Consider the following 24,279-nt stretch of genomic DNA (forward strand, 5'->3'; position numbering starts at 1 on the left):
AACTGTGAGCCCCATTAAGCCAGCTGAAAGTAGCACACACCAGAGTTGGGAAAAGAATACTTTTGACTGTATTAGATAATGTTGTGTACTTGTTTTTGATTGTTGTGTTTGTTTTACCTTAAAGGTTACAACTCTGAAAATCCAGAAGGCTGCAACTTACTGATGCTTTCAACAGCGTAGTCAATGTCTCGTAACTACTTCACTGTTTAGAATTCATCATGCATTTTTCTTTTTTCTCTGCAGGGTACTGAACAGGCTACAATTGCAAAATCAATGAAGAAACTAGTGTCTGAGCAAGGTAAAATATAAATACTCCAATTTCTGTTACAAGAGCCTTGCAGCCTGATCAAAATGCATAAATTCAGCCATGAAGACATTAGGCATGTGTAGAGAATATGCAAGTAGAGCCTGAACATGTCAGTGCTACTGCATTGTTCACTTTATGAATTTACATTGTTGCAATCTTTTTCATGAAAAAGAAAAGTTAACCTTACATCGTGGTACACTTCCTTAATCACAAGTACCAAGCCCTTCAATTAGCAGAACAGTAAACAAAATATTTCAGATGTGTGCACTAGCATCCATATATAAAGCTGATGTTTAGCTAAAGTCTGATTCAGTGTGAATCACTCTGATTGAAAAGGAGGTCTAGATCACAACCTGTGTTGACGGAAAGTAAGGACGTTTGAAGAGGGAACCGAGCCTAGATTAGTACAAAACATTTGTTATAGAAGGGGTTAACTTGTCGGTAGTAGTTATTTATATACAGTCAAAACCCGCAATAACGAAATCCCGTGACTACGAAATTCTGGTGACAATGAAATATTTTTGTATTCCCGGTGAACGCCCATAGGATTCAATGCATTTCGTACCTCTTGGCAATGAAATGTCGCTGTACTACAATCCCACATCTCCGAAATTCGCCGGAATGTAACCCTCATATTACCTACTCGAGCAAGGCTATCAGGCTCCAAAATGTGCTCAAATGCTATTGCTTTGTACTAAAATTGCATAAAATACCACCACATTACAGTTGCATGGGTGCCGCCATTTTTGTTTACAAAAACAACCAAGTGCCAATACCGATCGCGCCGGTAACGCGTCATGGCCGCCATCTTGTTCCTTGATCGCCCATTTGAAGTGGCACACATGTTGCTACCGACGTGTGATGGGAGTTTTTGCACACATAGTGCAGTGCGTAGCGAGAAGAATGCAGTAAAAACAAGGAAATGCACATCCCTCCGACGTGGAATTGTTTATGGCAGTTGAGATGGCAGTCACAGCATGGAGTGCGACGCATCGGACCATGATTGAGTGATCGTCCGAGAATACACATTCCTTGCTTCAAGAATGCTGACTTTGGTGCCACCTGACAGGCATTACGTGTGGATTTGGCGCCAGACGTAGATTTGCGCTAAGGGGCCGTAACCTTGATCGACTTCCTTCAGGTATGCGAGATACGATCATTTTCGCACTCGGCACCGGACGCGTAGGCGCCTACGGGTGTGCGTTAAAGAAATGCTGCTGCAGGCATGCAGTGCTCTTGCTCTGCGTCCAATGCTGAGTTACGCAAGATCTCGCAAAAATTATTTGACCTCCGAAAGAAATTGACCGAGAATACTGCTTCACGGCAGTGCTTCCACTGCTGATGGACGCATGAGGCGCACTTTGTACTGTCAGCAATGTGGTTCTGTATCCTCGAGAAAGCTTGCCAAAGTAGGCTAACGAAATTTCAGCAGTAAAGTTTCGTTCTGTGACACATTACCTATCTTTGCTGTCTCATTTTACAGCAACAAAATTCTTGCGAAAGCAAATGTCTCCGCGTTCCCCACCAATTTCGTTATTGCGAGGTTCAGCTGTATAGTCAGCTAGTTCTAATTTCTGTGCAGATTCTGCTTTTCTTGTACCACTCGTTCTGCACTTCACAAAGGGTAAGGCACAGTTTAGTAAAAAAAAAGCGTGGATTCTGTTCATGCTCTTGTCCAGTATTTGTAAGAATGGTTAAAGTTTGCTTTGTATACTGCATTGTTGCTTTACTACAGAAATACCGCAGAGAAAAATTCGTTATTCATGCACTACAACATACTACTGCAGGCTAGAATAGTTAGCTGTATGATTCTTTTGTGAAAACCTGGGGCTTGCTGCAATTCTTTACAGACAGCACTGATGCAAAGGTCTACGATCCAGACATGCCAGGCTACTAATTGCCATTGATTTCTGTTTGTCAGTGCTCAAGAGAGGACCATAATGACAGCATTGGGATGCTCCGGTGGACCTGTGTGTTTACATTGTTTCTATCATGTTAATAAATAATTGCTATATTTGCACTTTGGTAGGTTGCAGAATCCCTGCTTCCTTTTGCCGATGCATCCTGCTGCCTGCAGGGGCAAAGCTTGAATTATTTTATTGATGCGAAAGCATCGAATGGCCCATTGAGTGAAAAAGCCAGTGTCTGTCGTCTGGAGCTGCGAAACGGCACCTAAGTTTCCATTGGCTGCAATGCCATGTCATGAGCGCGCCTAGATGGAGTTCCCTATTGGCGGCGACGCCACATCATGAGTGTGTCTCGATGGAGCAGAGTGGGCAAAAGGGGACATCTGCTGCTGCGACAGCGTGCCAGGTGTTGCATGAGGGGAGATAGCATCGCTGCAGGGCTATGTCACCCTTGCTCTCGGTCTCGGAAGCCTCTGTGATCTGCGTGTTCCTTGTCCTTGCAAGCTCTCGCCTGTGTTCCAACTGCGCCTTGGTAAGGCCAAATCAAAATGCGCCAAGCATTTAAACGCACTCGCTTGCCTGCAAGGAGTTCATAACTCAAAGGACCGCTCAGCAGCATTCAGTTGGGCATTAATGCTTTCGCATTGACAACTCGTAAGAAGTACTTAGGTGTCCTCATTTTTTTTTCTGACATGGGATTACTAAGAATTGCCATTTCACCACAGAAAAGATCACATTGTTTACTACTCTGCCTTGGATGTATTTTGTGCTCAAACTTCATTGCAAGCTCTCAGTTAGCCTGTGTAGAATGTAGAGATTCCTGAAGATGTGCACAGGTAGGAGAAAGGGACAGTCAAATGCACCTTTTCATTGTGCCATTGTAAGAAAATGTTAGACCTGTTATTTTAAAGTTTATTACAAGGAGCCCACTTTTCTCTGCTTTATTGTGAGTGGCTTGTTGGCCATGTTTGTTTTAATACTATCTGCTGTTATCTGGACACTGTTAGGGGACACTGCAGTGACTTCGTTTGGCAAATCCTCAGTGCCGTGTCTGCACCATAGAAAATCTAAGCTATAAGGTGCAGGTGCATTACATTTAATCTCTTCCACGTTACATGCTGCCACTAGAATTCAGCACAAAAGTAATGTGGGCCTTTGAGCATCAAGACACAAAATGGAAGCAACTGCTTGTCGCCGTGTGAAGAGATGAGGAGGCAGAAGAAGTGGTTGCTAGAAGGGTGTTCACCCAAGATCACACCATGTGATAATGATGCCAAGCTTTCATTGGTTGGCCCAGTGCCACAAAGCTTCTTGCGGAGAAATAAAACTGTTTGTTCTAAAGCTCACATGAAAATTACAGCTGGTGCTGGATGAGCTGCTGAGCCTTCACAAATGCATCTGCTGATTGGTGGTGCACGACCGTACTGCTTGCAGGAGGAGATTAGCCAGAAACACTCTCATAAAAGATCTCTCTCTTGATCCCCCATGTAAAAACCCTATCTCAACACCCCTTAAGAATAGGAGCAGTCCCCTGTCGCAAACCCCCTATCTCGCTCAAGGTGGACACTAATTTTATGGCTTCACGGTAGCAATGCATTCAGCATTAGTCCTTTTCTTCTAACATACTCTCGCTTCCTCTTTGTATGCAAATGTAAGGTAGAGAGTGCATTCGTGTGTGTGCTGCACACACGGGCACATGGAGAGAGACAGAGCAATGTTCCAATGTGTCGCATATTGCAGTCCAAAGCTTGGAAAAATGGAACCTCGAAATAGCTAGATATAGCCAGTTTATCACTTGTCTGTCTTTTTTTTTTGTATTATAAATGTTCGTATTGGTATGTATTGAGTAATGAGCACTCTTCGGCTAACTTGTCATCTCTGATAAACTTTATTAGCAACATTATACCACTATTGAGCTTACTCATTTGTATCAAAATTGTCGTGATTCCCCTTCCACTCCCTAACAGGAACATTGTTAAACCATTTTGCTTATAATCATGGCTACACATTATGTGTAGCAACCTTCTGGACCATATTCTACTAGGATGGCCATTTCTAAGCAGCATGTGGGGATGTGTAAATATTTCCTTCAGTTGAAATTGTTGCCATAGCCACGAGATGCTGGAGCGCAAATGCCACTGCTCCTGAAAGGGGCCCTGAACCACTTTTCTAATTAACCAGAATGGCCTCGCTATCAAAGCGTGTTGTCTCGTGAATCTTATGCCGCAAAAATTTTTCAAATCCTTCAGCATATGGGCACCCACACACTCCTCCCTTGCCAGGAACGAAATAGCGCACAACCTGGCTCGAGAACTGATGGGCCAAGCAGGTGACATGCAAATGCTAGGAACGGAGAGAGACTGGATGTTTAACGAGGTCACTAAACACTACCAATTGGGAAGGGCCATTTTCCCCCCATCACACTCCTCGCTAAGTAGATGGAAAGCGACGCCATGGCGCCTCTTACAAACAGATACATATTCGAACCCAGTGGCCTACCACCACAATTACGTGGACCTTTACACAGATAGATGTAGATTCTGTCAAGAAAGGGCGGGCCTACAACATGGTTTGGGCTTGTCCTCGGACACCCACACAGAATAAAATACACAAGACCAGAGAGCAGTGGGAGACTGCGTTGCTCAGCTGTGCACTGGAAGAGCAACTTAAGGCAATTTAGCAGGCCGAAGATGCTGCCAGGGCCCAAGGGCTCGAGGCCGTTATCTAGGTAGAGAGGCCTAGGTCTCAAATCTCCTGTACTAAAATAAAGTTTATTCTTCCTTCTCCTCCTTCAACTGTAAATAGAATTATCGCATCATTACCTAGCTTTCCCTCGCTTTCCGTCTCTGCTAGCAAGCTGAAAGCTACACAGCGGAGAAGCCAAGAGAGCAAAGCCCCGGCCACGGAGTAAGACATATAGGAGGTGAAACTCCCGTCAGCGCGAGCGAGCGCGGGCGACCAGATAAAGTCACAATTGTTGCATGCGCCGACGCTACCCTATGCAGTGGCGGCACCATGCGGCGCGTCGTAGAAGCCGCAGCGGAAAAAAAAAAACAGCAGCGCCCGGCAGGCGGCTCGGCGGCTCCGGCAGCTCCGGCGCTCACTCCGGCGGCGCCCGCTCAGACGACAAGCAGACGACACGGGTGTTTGCTTCAGCGGGCACGCCGTAATCGAACTGCGTAGGTGCGCGCACTCAAGAAAACTGTTTTGTTGTGTGCCCATCAAAAAAAGCAACACGTGTGGCAAACTTCCGCTAATTTTCCTCTTATCGCCAAGCAGCTAGGGCAACTAGTTTTCGCGAGTCTTAAAAAAAAGAAAAGGAACGGAAACACATGCACGGCGGCATCCTTCCTACGCGCACCCCTGTGAGCGCTAGAGCGAGAAACAAGCGGTCGCCCTTTGAGCGATTAGGAACGAGATAGCCATCAGTTTCGCAAGCGCAAAAAGCCGAAAACCGCCCGCCACGGAGCAAGATAGCCCTGGCTACAACCAGAAGCTACGTATCATCTTATGGCTGTCATGGAAAACGCGTTTTATTTTTTACTGTGCTCAAATGTCTGAAACGTAGCAGCAGTTGCTCTTCGGGCTACAAGCGGTAAAGAAGCGCGCGAGAGTGCCCTCAGCAGAAGTCAGGCGCGCGCTGCCGAACGGGAGCAACACGCTCGACCGGTTGCCCTGGCAACCGAAACGGCGGTAATTTCTTCCCATGCCGCCAGGTGCCGCCAGCATGAAAATATATCCATCCGCGGGCTTGTGACCTTTTCTGGTCGCCGCAAACAGCGGAGTTTCCACTCCTAAATATTTCTTGCTCCGTGGCCCCGGCCAAAAGTTGAATGTTGCGGCGCCCCATGGTGACCGCGGTAGGCTACGCTATGCAGCTCGCTGCTGCCATCTCGAAGTCTACACATCGTTGACGCAGCTATGCGTTTTGAAAAGATGAAATGATTTTTCTGTTTTGACATTGCAGACATATATTTTTAATTTATTTAACTCAATGTTAGCAATTATCTATTACTGGGAATGCTCTCGCAATCGCAAAATCAGCCATTAGCATTGGTGGGTCAGCTGCTTTTGATGATGCTGCGTGACGGCATTACACAAGTGAGAGCAAGTGATTTTTTGTGGCTTTGGCACGAGATGGTAAATTCTCATGAGCATGCAGTGCAGTAATATTTGGCTTGCACGTTCACAGCAGCTTCTATGACAGATCGGCAGTGTTCTTATTGTGTCCTTACTATGTTGAGGAAGTGTTTCAGAACCCCTTGAAGTCGTGTGGCTATGGTTTGACTTCCAAGACTCAATCAATAGACTCTCACGTGTTCGCTGTGAAGAGTCTGCACAGAATGCGGGTATTTATTGATCTTATGTGCAGTCTATTCAATTTACCGCACTTGGAATGTAAGAAGGCGGCGAATTAATTATTCTCACTGTATATATCTCATTTGTTTTTGCAATATTGCATGTGTCAACAGAAAATTAATAGATAATTCACACTATTTTTCTTGGTTATCCTGCCTCCGCATGGATAAATATGCATAAAGCCGTGCCGTTTTGTGCACATCAGTATGAAAAGTGTTCGGTTATATTAAATTGCATTGTTTAATGTCCAGAAGCTGCAAAGTGGTCTGTGAGATATGGCGTTGTGTAGGGCTTTGGATTAATTTTGGCCACCTGGGGTTCTTAATTGCACGCCTACAGCAAAGCAAACCAGCATTTGTTGCATTTTGCCTGCATCGGGATTCGGCCGCCATCGCCGATAATTGAAGTACCTTGTGCTCAGTAGCACAATGCTATAGCCACAGTGCCACCATAACTGATGTACATCGGACCACTTATAACATATACGCTTATAGTGCAGGACCGGATATAATGCGGTGTTCTTTAACTCTTGTTTATATTCCCGTAAAAGTCGATCGATATGTACGCACCGCTTATGCTGCAGCCGTAAAAAAAAACAAGAAATAAAACTTGGTTACAGTGCGATTGCCGGGAAATCTCCCAGACAAGGAGGCAGCGAGCGCGCTTCCCAACGAGGTGCGCCGGCCGAGGGGATAGCGACAAGGAATGGCAGCAAACTGGCATAAGGCGTGTTTATAGTCCGATGTTTCCGGCACGCGGGCGAATGTCGCTTGCGGCCAGTCAAGCTACGCCACTTGCGTTGCACCAGCTGAAATGCCATCCCCTCTGTTGAACCTTATCGCGAAACAGTTTCGCGAAGTAGAGAAACATGATATTGCTTTCGGCGGTGCGCCTCACGTTGCCTTAGCGAAAGTGAATGAATACGAATCCATTACCTCTTCTGCCCTGCTTCTGCGCGATCAGCTGTCGGAAATGTGACTGGATTTTCGCTAACGCACTGGGCTCCATTCACTCTGCAAAATATGGAGCGGTTGAGTGAAGACGTGTGCAGTAGTTGGCTGCAAAATTTGTGACTGGCATATTAACGAATGGAATGAATCTGTGTGTCCAAGTTCACGGACCGCTGCAACCAGTGGCGTAGCCGGGGGGGGGAGGGGGGGGGGGGGGCAAAGCGAGAAAGCGTTTGCCAAGCAGATCTTGATGGGTAAGTAAATGTGCTGTTGAAATGATGTAGCTTGTGCAGCTTCAACTGCAGTTTACGTGCTCTGTGCGTCGCACCGGCCTGTTGCGCCGCGGTCCACGCTTTCGCTTTGAAACCTAGAACAGGAAAGATGTGTTCGACCTTCCTCTACTCAGCGTTGTGTACTGCACAACCATTGCTGTTGCTTGAGTACGTATTCGAGCTCACGAAGGCCATGCAACACATCGGCATTCTTGCAACAGCTCAAATCATGAGCGCCGCAGGGAGAACGCACGCAAAGAGAGACCCCCGTCACCTCGCAAATGAGGAGCGAGCATTGCGCCTGGTTGCCTAGGCGCAACATGGCACAACTGAGAGATCAACAGTTTCGTACCGTTTAATATTCGCCATATCCGTATCGCTCCCGCTTTGCTGCCAGGTGCGTGCGTCGTCTGCATAGGCGCTATTTAATAGCTGCCAATAACAAAATTAGGCGGCTACAAGCCCTGCGGCTTTGCCAAGATTACTTTGAGAGTATACGCTAGGCATTTATAATCAATTTAGCCTAAGTTAAATATTGTTGCAGTTGGCCTTTAAGTTTTTGGTACCGAGTTAGGAACCAGAGGGACAGCATGGCCAGGAGAGAGAGAGGAGAGTACATGTGCGTGTGTGCGCGTCCGCTGCATATTCCTGAAATTTCCTCTCCACAACGAAAAGCCAGGCCACCAAGAGGTGCCCTCCCTTGTCTGTGTTTTCTAGTGGGTAGCCGTAATGAGCGGCTGCACCACACTAGTATTTTCGATCAAGATGCTGGCCCTGTGTATTATGATATTTCATATTTTGATTGCTAAGTTGTAAGGGTAGGTAAATATATTCGCATGCGGATTGAATATTAGGCACTAACTATTCGTATTCGAAAAGGAACTATTCAATAATTTTGAGTATTCAAACTAACCAAATACTTTGCAACATCCAACTGTTAAAGTGTGGTTGCTGTTCTTCGACCGTCTGCTAAACAAAGTATCGCAAATTCTCAAGTGTGAAACGAACATTTTTTTTGGATGGATGCAGAAACGAAAGGGGTAATGCAAGCTTTGCTTTTGATTTCGCGGTCGAAGCCTGCATGAAAACATATGATTTATGGTTGTAGTCGCGAGAAGAGAGGGGCTTAACTGAGGGGCCCGATTTTTATTATCGTATCATGAGAAGCCAACAAAGACAACATAGGGGAAATTACTTGTACGTACTGATTGAATTAAAGAAATAATTTAACGGCAATGAAAGTGGATGAAAAAACTACTTGCCGCAGGTGTTGAACGATCCCATGTCTTTGCATTACGTAATCACTAAGTACAAGTAATTTCCCCTATGTTGTCCTTGGTGCCTTTGTTTGTTAGGTTCTCATGATACGACTAATAAAAATTGGGCCCCTCGGTTAACCCCCTTCTCGTTCTTACATAACGAGGGTCTCGAATCCGGCAACATTGATGCCTTCAGGTAGCATGTGCGGGTTTATTGACCAGTTGCCTTTACCCAGAAAGATCACGTACTCGCGACGCCTGCAGCAGAAACAATGTTCCACATCCGCCGTCAAGGTTTGTGAGTGGTGGCACTGGCTAACACTTCCAAGGTTAGTTCTAGTAGTAACCCATAAATACCCAAGAAATTGGATGGGGAAATGGGGCCGTGGTAGTTCAATTGGTTAGAGCATCGCACACGTAATGCGAAGACGTGGGATCGTTCTCCACCTGTGGCAAGTTGTTTTTTCGTCCATTTTCATTGCCATTAATTAATTTCTTTAATTCAATCAGTAAGTACAAGTAATTTCCCCTATGTTGTCCTTGGTGTGTTTGTTGGCTTCTCATGATATGCTTGTAGTCATTTAGTGCTTTTGGTAGTCTAGTCATGTAGCAGTTTTATCTTTTATATTAAAGCCCCTCATGTTTTTGCAATGGGCTCTTTTACATGTGCCTTAGGCACACAAGTCCTTCAGCAGCTCGTAACCGAGCGAACGAGCACAGCGAAGGGTGAAAGGGAAGTGGAGCGCAGCGAGAGATGAAAGACACGATAGCGAAGAGAGCGCAAGGAGGAAAGCAGAGGAGGAGAGTGCCGCGGAACCATGAGGCGGGAAGCGGAGGAGGGTATGGCGAAAACGTAGTGCCGCGCAAGACGGGCTTTACGGAGACAATGGCTACGAGATGGTGCCAGAGTAGTGCGCGTCGTCTGTATGCAAACAAAGCGTTGTGTGAGCGGAGGTTTGTCTGGGGTGGCGGCTGTGAATCGCGCCTACGCGTCACCCACACGCCGCCTCTCGCGATCTCCCGATTAGAGAAGCAGCCGCGCCACACATCGCTCCGTTTGCAACTTGGCGCACGAGACAGATTGTCCGCGCCAGCCAATATATGGCGAAATGAAAACACGTATACAGCTGCGCTCAAATTTCGCTTTAGGGAGTATCGTAATCGTCGGCAAACATTTTACATCTGACTCTTTTTCGGCAGCCATTTATTTAGTGTTTTTGGAAAGCTAGTCTTACAACGGCCATTCATTCCGGGAAAACTTGTTTGTAACCAGGCTGCAGTGGATGTTTTTTGTTTATGTATTTAAAACTGATATTTTGTTTTTGGATAGCTGTCTTTTTTTGTACTTGTCAGTCCAGGCGTGATACCGAATGACGCCGAAATAAATATTTCTGCTGCAAATACACCTTATCATTGGACTATTTGACAGTAGATGCGATATTCAATGCTCTTTGTATTCGATTCATTTTAAGGAAGCTTGTATTCGCCCACCTCTATGCTAATTGTGGCACACGATGACTGCACATCAGATTTCTGGGATGACTCTTCACATCCAGGCTATCTTGTGATGTATACATTGGCGCGTCGTTTGCAAACTCACTCACTCGCTCACTTATTGTTTGTTGCATGAAATATTTATTGCATGAAGAATCGTAGTTCAAATACAGGACTGCTCGATACTTCCATCCAGACTAGTGTATCGAAATGAAAGCCGCGATGCGAATTCAAATACTTTTTTTTTAATCTAGAAGTTATTGGATGACATCATTGGCTTCAGTTTCCCAAGCGCACTACACTGATGCAAATTTTCTTTTTTTTATAGGATGCATGATATTATGTTTCAAAGATGAGTGCTCCGTATGTCGCGTGAATGCATCCAGCAATGTATAGGATAATATCGTGAGGGTGCAGCGTGATAATCTAGAGCTAGCCCAGACAGCCACCCGGCTAACTTATGTAAGACGTATACCTTTTTTTAGGCATAAAACGTGAACTCATTCTAGTCGTCCCATCATGAGCCTATTCTCTGTTCACTGCAGGACGAAGGCCCTGCGAACTCCAATTACCCCTGTCCTGCGCCAACCGATTCCAACTAGCGCCCGCGAATTTCCTAATTTCATTGCCCCACCTAGTCTTCTGCCGTCCTCCACCGCGCTTCCCTTCTCCTGGCACCCATTCTGTAACACTAATCGTCCACCGGTTATCTAACCTGCGCATTACACGACTTGCCCAGCTCCCTTTTTTTCTCTTAATGTCGATTAGAATATCGGCTATACCCGTTTGCTCTCCGATTCAAACCGCTATCTTTCTGTCTCTTAACGTTATGCCTAGCATTCTTCGTTACATCGCTCTTTGCGTGGTCCTTAAATGGCCCCTGAAACGGTTCGGACAAATTTTGTAGGCGCGTAGGGTACAGCTTAACTAGAACATTCGCACCACAATTTAAGTGAAGCGTTACGTATTAATGGAGCTACAAGCGATTAGAAGTTACCCTCCTCCCCAGCCATGCTTTTCCTCCTCAACTCGCTCGCCGAGTGAGCGGCGCTAAGCTCCGCCTTCACTGGTACTGCGTCACGATGCGACGTCACATTGTCCACTTCCGGATGGATGGATGGATGTTATGAGCGTCCCCTTTGGAACGGGCGATGGCTTGCGCCACCAAGCTCTTGCTACTATGCTGCCTAATATCCTACCTAGGTTAACCAATGAAGAAAAAAAAACACTATGAACTACCACGTCCAAATTTTCTGATCCCCTATTGCGAACTGTGCTTTTGTACGTCTCCGTCTTTTGTCGTTTCCCTACTTTTCTTCCACCAATCATCCAATCGCCTCTTACTGATGTCTATTGCGGACCTGTTTGCTTTACCACTGCTCCCGCTGAACCCAATGGCTTCAAGGAGGCCAGTGGTGCCTAAATCGACCGCTGGGTACACGTCTTCACATTCTAATAAAATATGCTCCGTCGTTTCCCTAGCTTTACCGCAGCAAGCACATGCTTCTTCTTCCTTCTTATATCTCGCTTTATAGGTGCGTGTTCTAAGGCATTCCGATCTCGCTTCGAAAAGTAATGAGCTTCCCTTTGAGTTATCATAAATGGTTTCTTTCTTAATTTCGTTTTTTCCTCTTAAGTAGTTACTCATGGCAGGTTTCTTTTCCATTGCCGCCACCCATGAGATTAATTCAGCCTCTCTGACTTTCCGCTTGACCTTCTTTGTTACTGTGTTGCCCACCCCACAGGCCGCATACTTGCTGGTAAGCTTCCTAGTTCTTTTCCTCCACTGTGAATCAATGTTTTGCCTGTACAGATACCTGAACACTCGCCCAGCCCATTTACTTTCCTCCATATTCCTCAGCCGTTCTTCATACTCAATTTTACTGCGAGCTTCCCTCACTTCAAAACTAGTCCAGCCCATATCCCCTTGCACAGCTTCATTTGTAGTCTTCCCGTGAGCGCCCAATGCGAGGCGACCCACTGACCTTTGGTTCCCGTCGAGTCCTGATTGTACCCCTGATTTAAAGGAAACAACCGCATTTCCAAAAGTAAGTCCTGGAACCATTACCCCTTTCCACATACCTCGGAGGACCTCGTACCTATTGTATCCCCATAGCGCTCTGTGCTTCATTATGGCTGCATTTCTCTTCCCCTTGACTGTTAGGGTTTTTTCCTGTGTTTCCATATATCCGTTGCCTTCGTTTATCCATATACCAAGGTATTTATATTCTGTTACCCGAGGTATTTCTTGGCCCTGTATCTCCACTGTCTGTTCACTGTTTTCATTGAATACAATAACACCTGATTTTCTAACTAAATTTCAAACCTAAATTGTTGCCTTCCTGTCCACAGATATTAGCCAGACGTTGCAAATCACTTTGCTTGTTTGCGAGCAACACAATGTCGTCCGCATAAAATAAACCTGGGAGTTGCTGCTCTATTACTGTACCTGCCTGTTTGTATGACAGATTAAACCCGATATTAGTTCCTTCTAGCGCCCTCTCCATCCTCACCATGTACATCATAAACAGCAGCGGGGATAAAGGGCACCCCTGCCTCAGTCCCTTGTTGATATGAACTTTCTCCGCGCTCCTCATCCCTTCCCATTCAACGCAAACAGTATTTTCTAGGTAAATCTCTCTCAAAAGCTGTAGACAATCGTTACCTAAGCCTTCCCCTTCCAGAATATCCCACAATATGTTGCGGTCTACGTTGTCGTAGGCTCCTGTAATGTCCAAAAAGGCCACATACAACGGTCTGCTTTCTGCTTTTGATATTTCAATACACTGAGTAAGAACAAACAAGTTATCATCCAAACGCCTACCTATTCTAAAGCCATTCTGAAGCTCTCCCAAAATGCCATTATTTTCTGCCCATGCTTGAAGCTTTAATTTGATTGCCTGCATTGCTAGCCTGTATATTACCGATGTAATGGTCAACGGTCTATACGAGTGAATTCTGTCTTTCTCCCCCTTACCTTTATAAATTAAATTCATTCTACTTTGTCGCCAACTGCATGTCTGGTATTCGTCTATCTTTTAATGTTTTTTCCACTGCTTTCACCAGAGCTTCCTTACTTTTTGGTCCCAGTTCATTTATCAGCCTAACGGGAACCTCGTCTAGCCCTGTGGCTGTGCGCTTAGGAAATTTCTCTTCCGCTTTCTTCCAGTTTAAATTTGTAAGCACCAGTTCCTTTTCGACTTGGGTCTCTTTCATGCTCTTTTTTTCTTCAAATACAACCTCGTCCTTGCCTTGGAAAGATTCGGCTGTTACTTTTTCGATGTAATTTATTGCTGCCTCTCCTTCCAGTCTGTTTTCATCTTCGTCTAGGATATGTTGTTGTATTGTTGTTGACTTCCTGCCTAATAATTTTATGTGATTCCAAAATATTCTAGGTGCGGCCTTCTTTTTCTCACGTATTTCTGACAACCAACGTTCACTTTCACCTTTTAATTTTGCTTGCACCAGTATTTGAACCATAGACTTTTTCGCCCGGTATATTTCCCATTTACTGGTTACTTCATCCTGTGGCAACTGCGCCTTCTTTGCCTGCCTGTGCTCTCGAGATGCTTTCTGTCGTTCGGCGATCGCTTCTCGTATCTCCTTGTTCCACCAGCTTTTCGGTTTCTTTTTTCCTTTCCAACGAACATGTTGTTTCTCTTTCCGTATTTCTGTCGTTACTACACTTAGAAGCTCACTATATTCCCACCCCTTACTTGGCCACTTGCCAAGTTCTTCCTCAACTCTAGTGACTATATTTGCTATTTGTTCAGCGTTCAAATTTGGACTGGCCATTGTGCTTTCCTTGCTCTCTTTCCCAACTACATATCCCATTTTCAAAATGATGCGTTTATGGTCACTCCCTATGCTGCTAAACCCTTCCTCATCGATGACCATTTCTCTCAACTTATCATGAATTCCTTCTGTCATCAGACAGTAATCAATGGTCGATTGCCGGTTTCCCACTTCCCACGTGATCTGTCCTTCACACTTAGGCCCTGTATTCACGATCACGAGGTTATGTTGCTCGCAAAGGTCTAGCATTGACTTCCCGTTATTGTCGGTAAATCTAAATCCTGTATGTGGGCATTCATGTCACCTAATAGGACAATCTCAGCACCATTCCCGAAACCCTTAATATCAGCGCTTATGCATTCCACTAACTCTTTATTCTTCTCTGTGCGATTTTTTCCGGTCCACAAATACGTAACTCCCAGCCAAGTTTCTTTCCCACTCATTGTACCTGATAACCAAAGATGCTCTTGACATTGTGAATTTACTCTTTTCCATTTGGCTCCCTGATGGATGAGCATTCCGACTCCCCCTCCCTTTCTTTCCGACTTAGTTCTGTTGCACCCTTCCCATACATAATTCTCAATAACTGGCGGCTCTTCTGAGTCTCTAAGGTGCGTTTCTGTAACCGCATACACCCCTATTTCTTCTCTATGTAACTGCTCCTCAATCTCTGCCCACTTTTCCTTTCTTCTGCCGCCCTGCATGTTTATGTAGCCTATTGCATGGCGAGCTCTTGTTCTTGCTTTCCTCCTTTTTCTGTTATCGACGGCGATGCTCTTCTGATGTTCCCCTAGAGGACCTTCTTTATTACTACCTACTCTGACCTCCTGAGCGCCCGCGGACCCCCTAAAAAAGCAACAGCGCGACCCCCAAGTCGCCAGCCCACTTCTCGTGCTAGCCTGTAATTGGATCCCATCTCGTTTAAAACCACCACAACTTCTCACTTCCCTGTTTACTTCGACAACCTCGAAGCCTTTCTCTCGGCTCATTTTCCATATTGCCTCATTGGCAGCCATTACGGCTCTTTGTATGTGACTGTCACGCACAGGCACCTCCGGCACCGTGCACACCACGATCTGCACCTGAGGGGATAGCTCGCGCAAGTCGTCCACCCCCTTCGCCAAGCGCTGGGCTAGTCCTGGCCCTTTCCTGTTCAGGACGGCATTTAGCCCACCTGCTACTACGACAAGGTTGTGCACGTGGGCATTTTCCGTGAGCTTTTCTTTTGCTCGCTCCATGACAGAACTCAGTGTCCGCCCTGGAAATGTCCCTACCGCCACTCTTTTGTCGCCTTTCACCCTCTCCACAATTGCTTTTGAGCACCCAGCCATGTTTGAGTCGCCAGCGATAATCACCCTTTCACTCTCTCCTACCTCTCCCTGCTTCCCGGTGTCCTTTCCCGCCTGATTCGGACTCGACAAAGGGCATTGTCCCCTGGGCTCCTGCTTTTTCCGCATGGTGGCCTCAAGGTAGGTGCCGGTCTTTCCAGCTTCCTCTGGCTGCAGCGTCGCCTCACTCGGGGCGTGTTGCGCTGCTTCACTATAGCTACGCCGATTCACCGGCGGCGAGCTAGCGACAGCTTGCTTTGGCTTCCTGCCTCCCACTTCGTCACCGCTTTGGCGTCCTGACCCGACATTATCCGCTGCCCGAGTCTCAAGAGCGTCGAGCCGCTTTTTCAGTTCGGCGCTCCTTTCTTTCGCTTCCTCAAGCTCGGCCACAGTCCTTACTAACTGTGCGGCCTGGGCCGCCTCCACCTTGACGAAATTTTCAACTTTCGCCTGCAATGCTACCCGCTTCTCCTGCTCCTCCCTCAGGTTTGCCTTAAGCTCTTCAAACTTAGCCGCCCAATTCCCTTCCAGTTTTTGGACGGCTTCCCTGACGCCCTCGCACGACCTGCACGTGAAGCTAGACCGCACCGCGTCTGCTAAATTCTGGAATTTAATCTCGTCGAGGAAGCACCAGCGCAGGCACTCGTCGCACTGCACTTGCTCCCCGTCCCCCGCGGCATTCACGCTCTTCGATTTCATCGCTAGGCCTACGTTCCTAGGCCCAACGAGCAAGTTCGCCAAATCACTCACGCAAACCCGACCTCGACCGCTATCCCAAACAAAAATAAAGAATTATCACTCCCTACTCCATGTAAGAATCCGAAGAGCTAGCTGAAAATTAAATAAGCCTATCAAATAGGTCCCTCCTACCCCCTAGGCCTAACGGGGGAGCCGCCAGACCTAAGGTCCCTCTATAATTTCCAAGGTAGCGCCATCTGCCGCGCGCGCCACCTAGGAAGTTCCTGTAGCAGACGGCGCCCACGCTAAACCGCGGCATTCGTGAGGTGAAAAAATATCTGCATACGCGCGGAAATAAAACCTTCTGGTGCCTGACTGTGGCGAAAAACGAAAGAAGGACCCGAACTGCTAAATTTAGTCCTTTAATTTCAAATAAGTGCTCCAAGAAAATAGCTCAAGAGAGCGTAATGAGGGCTTGATCGCCTCGATTCCGCGTGTTTACATTTCGTTCGTTTGCGCTCAATCGCCGCGCGAGCCTTGGTGATTGCTTACGCTTAATCCCGTATGCTCTGTGAAATCTTTTGCATGTAAGTGTGCTGCGTACACATAGCGCTTGCATTGAACGAAGAAGTCGTGTAAAAATGAAGGCTGACAGTCGCTTGGACCGGAAAACTTTCGACATAACGTCGCTCAAACGTGCGATTCTCAAAGCGCGCGACCCTCACGGCAACTAAACAACGTCCTGTGTGTTTGTGGAAACGAGTGCGCCAACAGACTTCTTGTCGCTGAGTGTGTCTGTCGTGTAGCGATTACACGACGACTGCTGTGTCTTGTGGTTCAATGCTACGAGCCAGTGCAACTGTCGTGACATGATGAAGAGGTGGTATGGATCGTGTCAGCGTGTCTCCTCGATCGTGTTCGGGCTGCCAGCGCTATCTGATCTCGCGGCACACCAACATCGAGCGTAGTGTGTGCGCGTGTGTGAATGTGGTTGACTGTTCTCGTGAACCGTGCGACGTCGCCGCGTAAACTCGAATCATGACGCGCATTGTTGTGTTTATCCCTTTTCGCCTCCGTGCACCGCTAAATCTCCGTAAGAATTAGAGGGCCCTTATACGAAACGCACGCGGATTGACCCAGCTATTACTGCAGTGTGTTTTGCTGGCAATCCGCGCATCGCTTGTGGCGTTTTTCTTATGTTCATTTGCAGTTGTGTGTTTTTCATCAGTAAAATGGCATTGCCGATTACTGAAACATCTTCGAGTGTAAGGGAAACTTGGAAGGAACGAGCTCGCAGCTGTATGTAATGTACTTTGATATACTGTATTACGCTTTATTATTTGACGGCCAGTAGCTGTGGCTATGCAGTATTCGTTTTTAACAACAGAGTAATGCAGGCACTTAGCAATATATTTATTCACATATGCAATGCACAAAATACGATTAGGATATTGGAAATTACATTTTGGATATGTTGTAAAGCGCAGTTAACAACGCGCGCACAAACACAGGAAAGTGTAAAAGTAGAATTCGCTGCTGAATTTTATTTTTTATCGCACGTAACGCAATGCGGATATTTGTCAGCGAGTTAATGCGTTTCTGCCCCACTATTTACTTGCATGCTAGGTCATACTGCACTTGCTAAGTCAACGGGCTCGTAATGCACTAAAATCAGTAATCTCCACAAACTTCGGCCGTCAACATTCATGCGCGCGAATGAACTAATACTGCAGCTCTGCACACACAGGTGTATACTTTCTCTCGCACCTTCGTATCGCTCTACGTTACTTTCCTCGCATAGTCGTGCAGTTACCGACGGTTCAGTCTTTCCGTCCATTTCTATGCAACCAGAATTACCTTCTGGTTAGGTTTTGTTTGCTGCGCGGGATGCAAAATAACTTCTTGTCGTCCTCCGTCTGATCTCGGCACCCATCCGCACAGCAACAAGGCATTTCGGTCCTTCGCATCCTAGGTCATGCCGATCTATTCAGCGGGCTCACAGCGAACTAAAATAAATAATCTCCACAAACTTCGGCCCTCAACATTCATGTACGCGAGTGAAATACTATCACCGCTCGACACACGCACGTGTATACTTTCTATGGCACCTTTGTATCGTTGTATGTTACTTGCCTCGCATAGTCGTGCTGTTACCGACGGTTCGAACAAAGTCCGTCCGTGCAATTCTGTGTAACCATACTTTTCGTCTGGTTAGGTTCTGGTTGCCGCGCGCGACGCAAAATAACTTCTTGCCATCCTTCGTCCGGTTTCGGCACCCAACCGCACAGCAACAAGGCATTTCGGACCTCCCGGAACGAAATTATCGCAGCGATGTGCAAAGCACAACAGGCGAAACGCGCGCTCTTCGCCCGGCGCGCAGGAACTTTCATGGCGGCAAAGGGGCGGAGCAAGGTCACATGTCACCGATCAGCCTATCGCAGGCGTTGTCGGCTGGATCAAAGCCTGGCGGTACTTTTAAAAGGACTTTAGCCAGACCTAGACAAAGCCGGTACGTTTACTACTCCTACCAAGAATTCAAAAGTTGCGCCCCTACTCCATGCAAAAAAAAAAAAAACACCTCAAAACACTAGCTAATAAAGATAAAGGAGTACTTAGCTACGAACGAAGTCGCTGAAGCCTCGTCCACAGGAGCGTCCGCGAGCCACGACCAACCACGACCACAAATCGGGAACCGCAAGCTTCCGGTTGTTTTGGAGCACGCCCCCTCCCGTCGACCAAGAGCTATCGAAGTAGCGTGCGTTGCGAGCATTCTGTCGTAGCGCCGAACGTGTCCGGTATTCCGGAAACCACAGGCAAGCTGGTCATTTCGGCAAATGACTGGAGGCATAAACTCAAGCGGATGAAGGAACTTTAGCGTAGACGTACGTGAGCAACCTGATCGGTCAGCACGGTCCAGACACTTGTTGGCGCAGCGCTTAACCAGTCAAACAAAGCGCTAATATTGCTCTAACCAAGTGTAAAACATTCTAAACATTTATAAAAACAACGTGTTGATGATTACACTCCTGCGAGAAATACACACCAGCAGCAAAGAAGAATACACTTTGTTGCTGCTACTGTGTATGGTTGAGCTCTGTGCCACCAGGTGGCTGCACCGTGCAGACCATTCACATTTGCCCTTCTGCTCATCTCATGGCTCATCCCGGCACATTCAGGCGGCCAGACCCTGTCCCCTTGGGCTTGCGTTTGCCCTAATACCGGAGTCGCCAAACGCTATTGCGTTAGTAATCTTCCGGTGTAAAGTGACGGCCACAAACGCGCAAATCCTGGCGTCGATCGGATAGCGGCAGTCCGATGCACAGCAGCCAGTTCGCTCGTATGCTGCCTTGTAGAGGGACACGATGTCGCAGCTTGACATATTGCCAGTCGCTGGGTTTGCAGTCCACAAGGCAACAAAGTCGAATCATAGTGCTTGCGAAAAGACTGAGACCGACTCTGACCGCGGAGCTCGCGTCAAAATGGAGTACGTTGTAACACAAGCAGACGACGCTTGCTGTGTGCCGGAAGTGCTTAAGTGTACTGAAAGATTGTTCTTGTGGCTTCCCTGTATGTTACTTTCTTTTTATAAAAACAAATTAACTAACATCCCAACTATTACGAAGGTCATTTGTTTACCATAAAGTTGGAAAAATTATCGATCACGCGCCCTGGTCAGCCAATCGGATAGCTCGCCCCACTGACGTCATATGGGTGATTTCCGTCATATGGTTAGGGGCGGCTTAAAATTCCGCCGAGCAGCGTGCTGCGATCGGCAGCGATGTGCACTTTTAAAACCTTATGGTAAATTACACGCTTTACGCGGAGCACTTAGATGTGTCAATTAATGATCAGAAGGACCTACTCTAACGACTCAGTATGTTTGTAGAAAATCGTCAAAATCGTTTCAGGGTCCCTTTAACTTCTTCTCAAGCTTCTTTGTCAGTCTCCAAGTTTCTGCCCGTATGTCATCACCGGTAAAATGCACTGATTGTACACCCTCCTTTTCAATAGAGAGTTTTAGAATAGGGGCCCCAAAGAGCTTTGCGGGTGTTAGCGTTGGGGCACGCAGGAGTGAAGAGTTTTAGAAGAGGGCTTTGCGTTTGCGGATCGCGTCTTGCGCTGACAGCGCCACTACGGCGTCTAAGAAAAGCTATTAGAAATAATTAAATAAAATATACCATTTTATGATAGGAATAGTAATTTTGACTTGCGTGTATTCGCGTTTAATTACAATTTAGAGGTTATTCTTCAAACAGCAAACAATTAGTTGCGCTTAGTTTTGAGCAACAAACCAAACTTTGCGTGCCTTCACCAGCCAAGCTTGGCCGTGTTAGGCCTACGAGCCGTAGAATCCACACTCGAATTCGGAATCAGCGGCGTCTAATGAATCAATCTTCATAACACACGCTAGTTGTCGCTAGAGAAAGCGATAACCCCAGTCACTTCTCCTAGCTTGCGAACTTCACGCGTTACCGCGAATCAAACCCAGTTTGGTGCTAGGTTAGAGCTGCCGCTTCGATGGGTGCCGCCCTGTTTGTTGACGCAAAGCTTTTGGGACGGCTATTTGGGCTCCCGCTAAATCGATGAAATAGCGTTCCCAACGCAAAACCCAAATGCAGTTTGCGTCTCGCGCATGCGCAGTGGCTTCGACGCTATTTCTTTGGGGCCCCAAAACGTTTGGGGCCCCTATTCTAAAACTCTCTAATGATAATGGTAAGCTTCGGATTACGAGAAAGCGTTTGATTCAGTCGAAACCTCAGCAGTCATGGAGGCATTGCGGAATCAGGGTGTAGACGAGCCGTATGTAAAAATATTGAAAGATATCTATAGCGGCTCCACAGCCACCGTAGTCCTCCATTCAATACTTCTCTCCACCTTGCGGGTTTCCGCAGAACTACTGCGTCAATCACTTGCCTTTGCTTCGTGTTGTCGACAAATTCGACTTCGCCCTGCCACCAGCTAGCCGCCTGGTTAGCTCAGATGGTAAAGCGGCTGCCCTGGAAAGGCGGTGGTCCCGGGTTCGAGTCCCGGACCAGTACGAATTTTTCTTCAACTATGAGGCTTTTCTTTCGAGGAACCCGTATGGGTTTCCTTTGTAGCAATTGCTACAAACGGGTGGATGTCTGATTTCCCCTTCATAAAGAAAGCAACAAAATCCCAAATAAAGAAAGGCGTCAGGCAGGGAGATACGATCTCACCAATACTATTCACAGCGTGTTTACACGAGGTATTCTGAGACCTGGATTGGGAAGAATTAGGGATAAGAGTTAATGGAGAATACCTTAGTAACTTGCGATTCGCTGATGATATTGCCTTGCTTAGTAACTCAGGGGACCAACTGATCACTGACCTGGAGAGGCAAAGCCGAAGGGTGCGTCTAAAAATCAATCTGCAGAAAACTAAAGTAATGTTTAACAGTCTCGGAAGGGAACAGCAGTTTACAATAGGTAGTGAAGCACTGGAAGTAGTAAGGGAATACATCTACTTAGGACAGGTAGTGACTGCGGATCCGGATCATGAGACTGAAATAATCAGAAGAATAAGAATGGGCTGGGGTGTGCTTGGCAGGCATTCTCAGATCATGAACAGCAGGCTGCCATTATCCCTCAAGAGAAAAGTTTATAGCAGCTGTGTCTTACCAGTACTCACGTACGGGGCAGAAACCTGGAGGCTTACGAAAAGGGTTCTACTTAAATTGAGGACGACGCAACGGGCTATGGAAAGAAGAATGATAGGTGTAACGTTAAGGGATAAGAAAAGAGCAGATTGGGTGAGGGGACAAACGCGAGTTAATGATATCTTAGTTGAAATCAAGAAAAAGAAAGGGGCATGGGCAGGGCACGTAATGAGGAGGGAAGATAACGGATGGTCATTAAGAGTTACGGAATGGATTCTAAGGGAAGGGAAGCGTAGCAGAGGGCGGCAGAAAGTTAGGTGGGCGGATGAGATCAAGAAGTTTGCAGGGACAACATGGCCACAATTAGTACATGACCGGGGTAGTTGGAGAAGTATGGCAGAGGCCTTTGCCCTACAGTGGGCGTAACCAGGTTGTTGATGATGATGATGATGGTAAGCTTCCAGTCAGGGGCTGACGATCTCGGCCGTATGCAATCCAACCCATCTTCATTCTTCTGTAAATTTCCTTCTCGTGGTCAGGGTTCCCTATGATTAATTGACCTAAGTAAACGTACTACCTTCACAAACTCTAGAGGCTGACTGGCGATCCTGAACTCTTGTTCCCTTGTCCGGCTATTCATGATTATCTTCGTCTTCTGCACGTTAATCTTCAACCCCACTCTTACACTCTCTCTGTTAAGGTCCTCAATCATGTCCTCAACCAATCATGTAAGGTCCTCAACCGACTCCCCTCCTCCCTACGGCCACAGGGACGCTCCCGCTACTCACAACGAGATTATTAAATTCTTCTACATGTCTAGAAGGGTCTTTCCACCCCCTCACCCCAAGCTGAATAGGGCGCAAGCCGTTTCGCCTAGGCTTCTGCAGACCAGTACGTATCCGTGTCTGTCCGTTCTTCACGAGGCTTACCCGGACGTGTATCGCGACGACGCCTGCCCCTCCTGTGGGCAGACCTCCACTCTAGCGCACATGCTGTGGGAGTGCGGGTCGACATACCCCAAGTTCATCAAAGAGGAGTGGGACTCGCTTCTGCGTAGCCCCGCTCTAGAAAAACAAATCCTGGCTGTCCGGCGTGCCCGCGACCTGGGCTAGACCTGCCGGTCCCGACGTGGGACTAGCCAGGTGCGCGACGAGTTCGCGTCCTCGCCGGACCTGCAATAAAAGTTTCTTCACTCACTCACTCACTCAATCATGTGTTGTAGCTCGTCTCCAGTGTTGCTAAACAGAGCAATGTCATCTGCAAACCGAAGGTTGCTCAAATATTCGCCTTCGAAACTTACTCCTAAGCCTTCCCAATTTAACAGCTTCAATACTTCTTCTAAACACGCAGTGAATAGCACTGGAGAGATTGTGTCTCCCTGTCTGACCCCTTTCTTTATAGGTATCTTCCTGCTTTTCTTGTGTAGAATTAAGGTAGCTGTAGAACCTCTGTAGATATTTTCCAAGGTATTTACGTTAGCGTTCTGTACTCCTTGATTACGTAATGCCTCTATGACTGCTGGTATCTCTGCTGAATCAAATGCGTTTTCGTCATCTATGATAGTCACATAGACAGGCTGATTGTACTCTGGGATTTCTTGATTACCTGATTGATGAGATAGATGTGATCCAGTGTAGAGTATCCCTTCCTGAAACCTGCCTGTTCCCTTTCCTGACTAAAGTCCATTGTGGCCCTTATCCTATTGGAGATTATCTTGGTGAATATTTTATATAATACTGCAAGTAAGCTAATGGGCCTATAATTTTTCAATTCTTCAACGCCTTCCCTTTTGTGGATTAGTACAATGTTTGCATTGTTCCAGTTTTCTGGGAACCTTGAAGTCGATAGGCGCTTCGTATAAAGAGCCGCCAGTTTTTCAATCATTATGTCTCCTCCACCTTTGATTAAATCGACTGCTATTCAACCTCCTGCCGCTTTTCCCCGTTTCATGTCTTGCGAGACCCTTCTTAACTGATCGCTAGTTATAGGTTAAGTCTCTGCAACCTGTTCATTACTGCTTCGAAGGAAAAGTGTCGTGGTTCCTCTGTGTACTATACAGGTCAGTATAGAATTCTTCAGCTGCTTTTACTATGCCTTCGAGATTGCTGATGGTATTACCCTGTTTATTTTTCAGTGCATACATCTTGGTTTGTGCTATGCCAAGTTTCCTTCTCACTGATTTCAGGCTGTGTCCATTTTTTACGGCTTCCTCAATTTTTCTGGCGTTGCAGTTTCGAATGTCCCTTATTTTCGCCTTGTTGATCAGTTTTTACAGTTCCGTGAATTCTATTTTATCTCTTGAGTTGGACAGTT

At 46.7% G+C, this 24,279-nt stretch overlaps 1 protein-coding gene across 2 annotated transcripts in view; it reads left to right on the forward strand.

Annotated features, from left to right (window-relative positions):
- Positions 1-2,327, forward strand: part of LOC126547043 (erlin-1-like) — a 68,267-nt gene extending 65,940 nt beyond the window's left edge. For both annotated transcript variants that reach the window (XM_050194875.3, XM_055062900.2), the window contains 2 exons: positions 244-298; positions 2,158-2,327. In XM_050194875.3, coding sequence (XP_050050832.1) covers positions 244-298; positions 2,158-2,204 — 102 coding nt within the window. In that variant the 3' untranslated portion in view covers positions 2,205-2,327. The remainder of the gene's footprint in view (positions 1-243; positions 299-2,157) is intronic.
- Positions 2,328-24,279: the final 21,952 nt, after the last annotated feature.

Source organism: Dermacentor andersoni, chromosome 1, assembly GCF_023375885.2.
Source record: "Dermacentor andersoni chromosome 1, qqDerAnde1_hic_scaffold, whole genome shotgun sequence".
NCBI lineage: Eukaryota > Metazoa > Arthropoda > Arachnida > Ixodida > Ixodidae > Dermacentor > Dermacentor andersoni.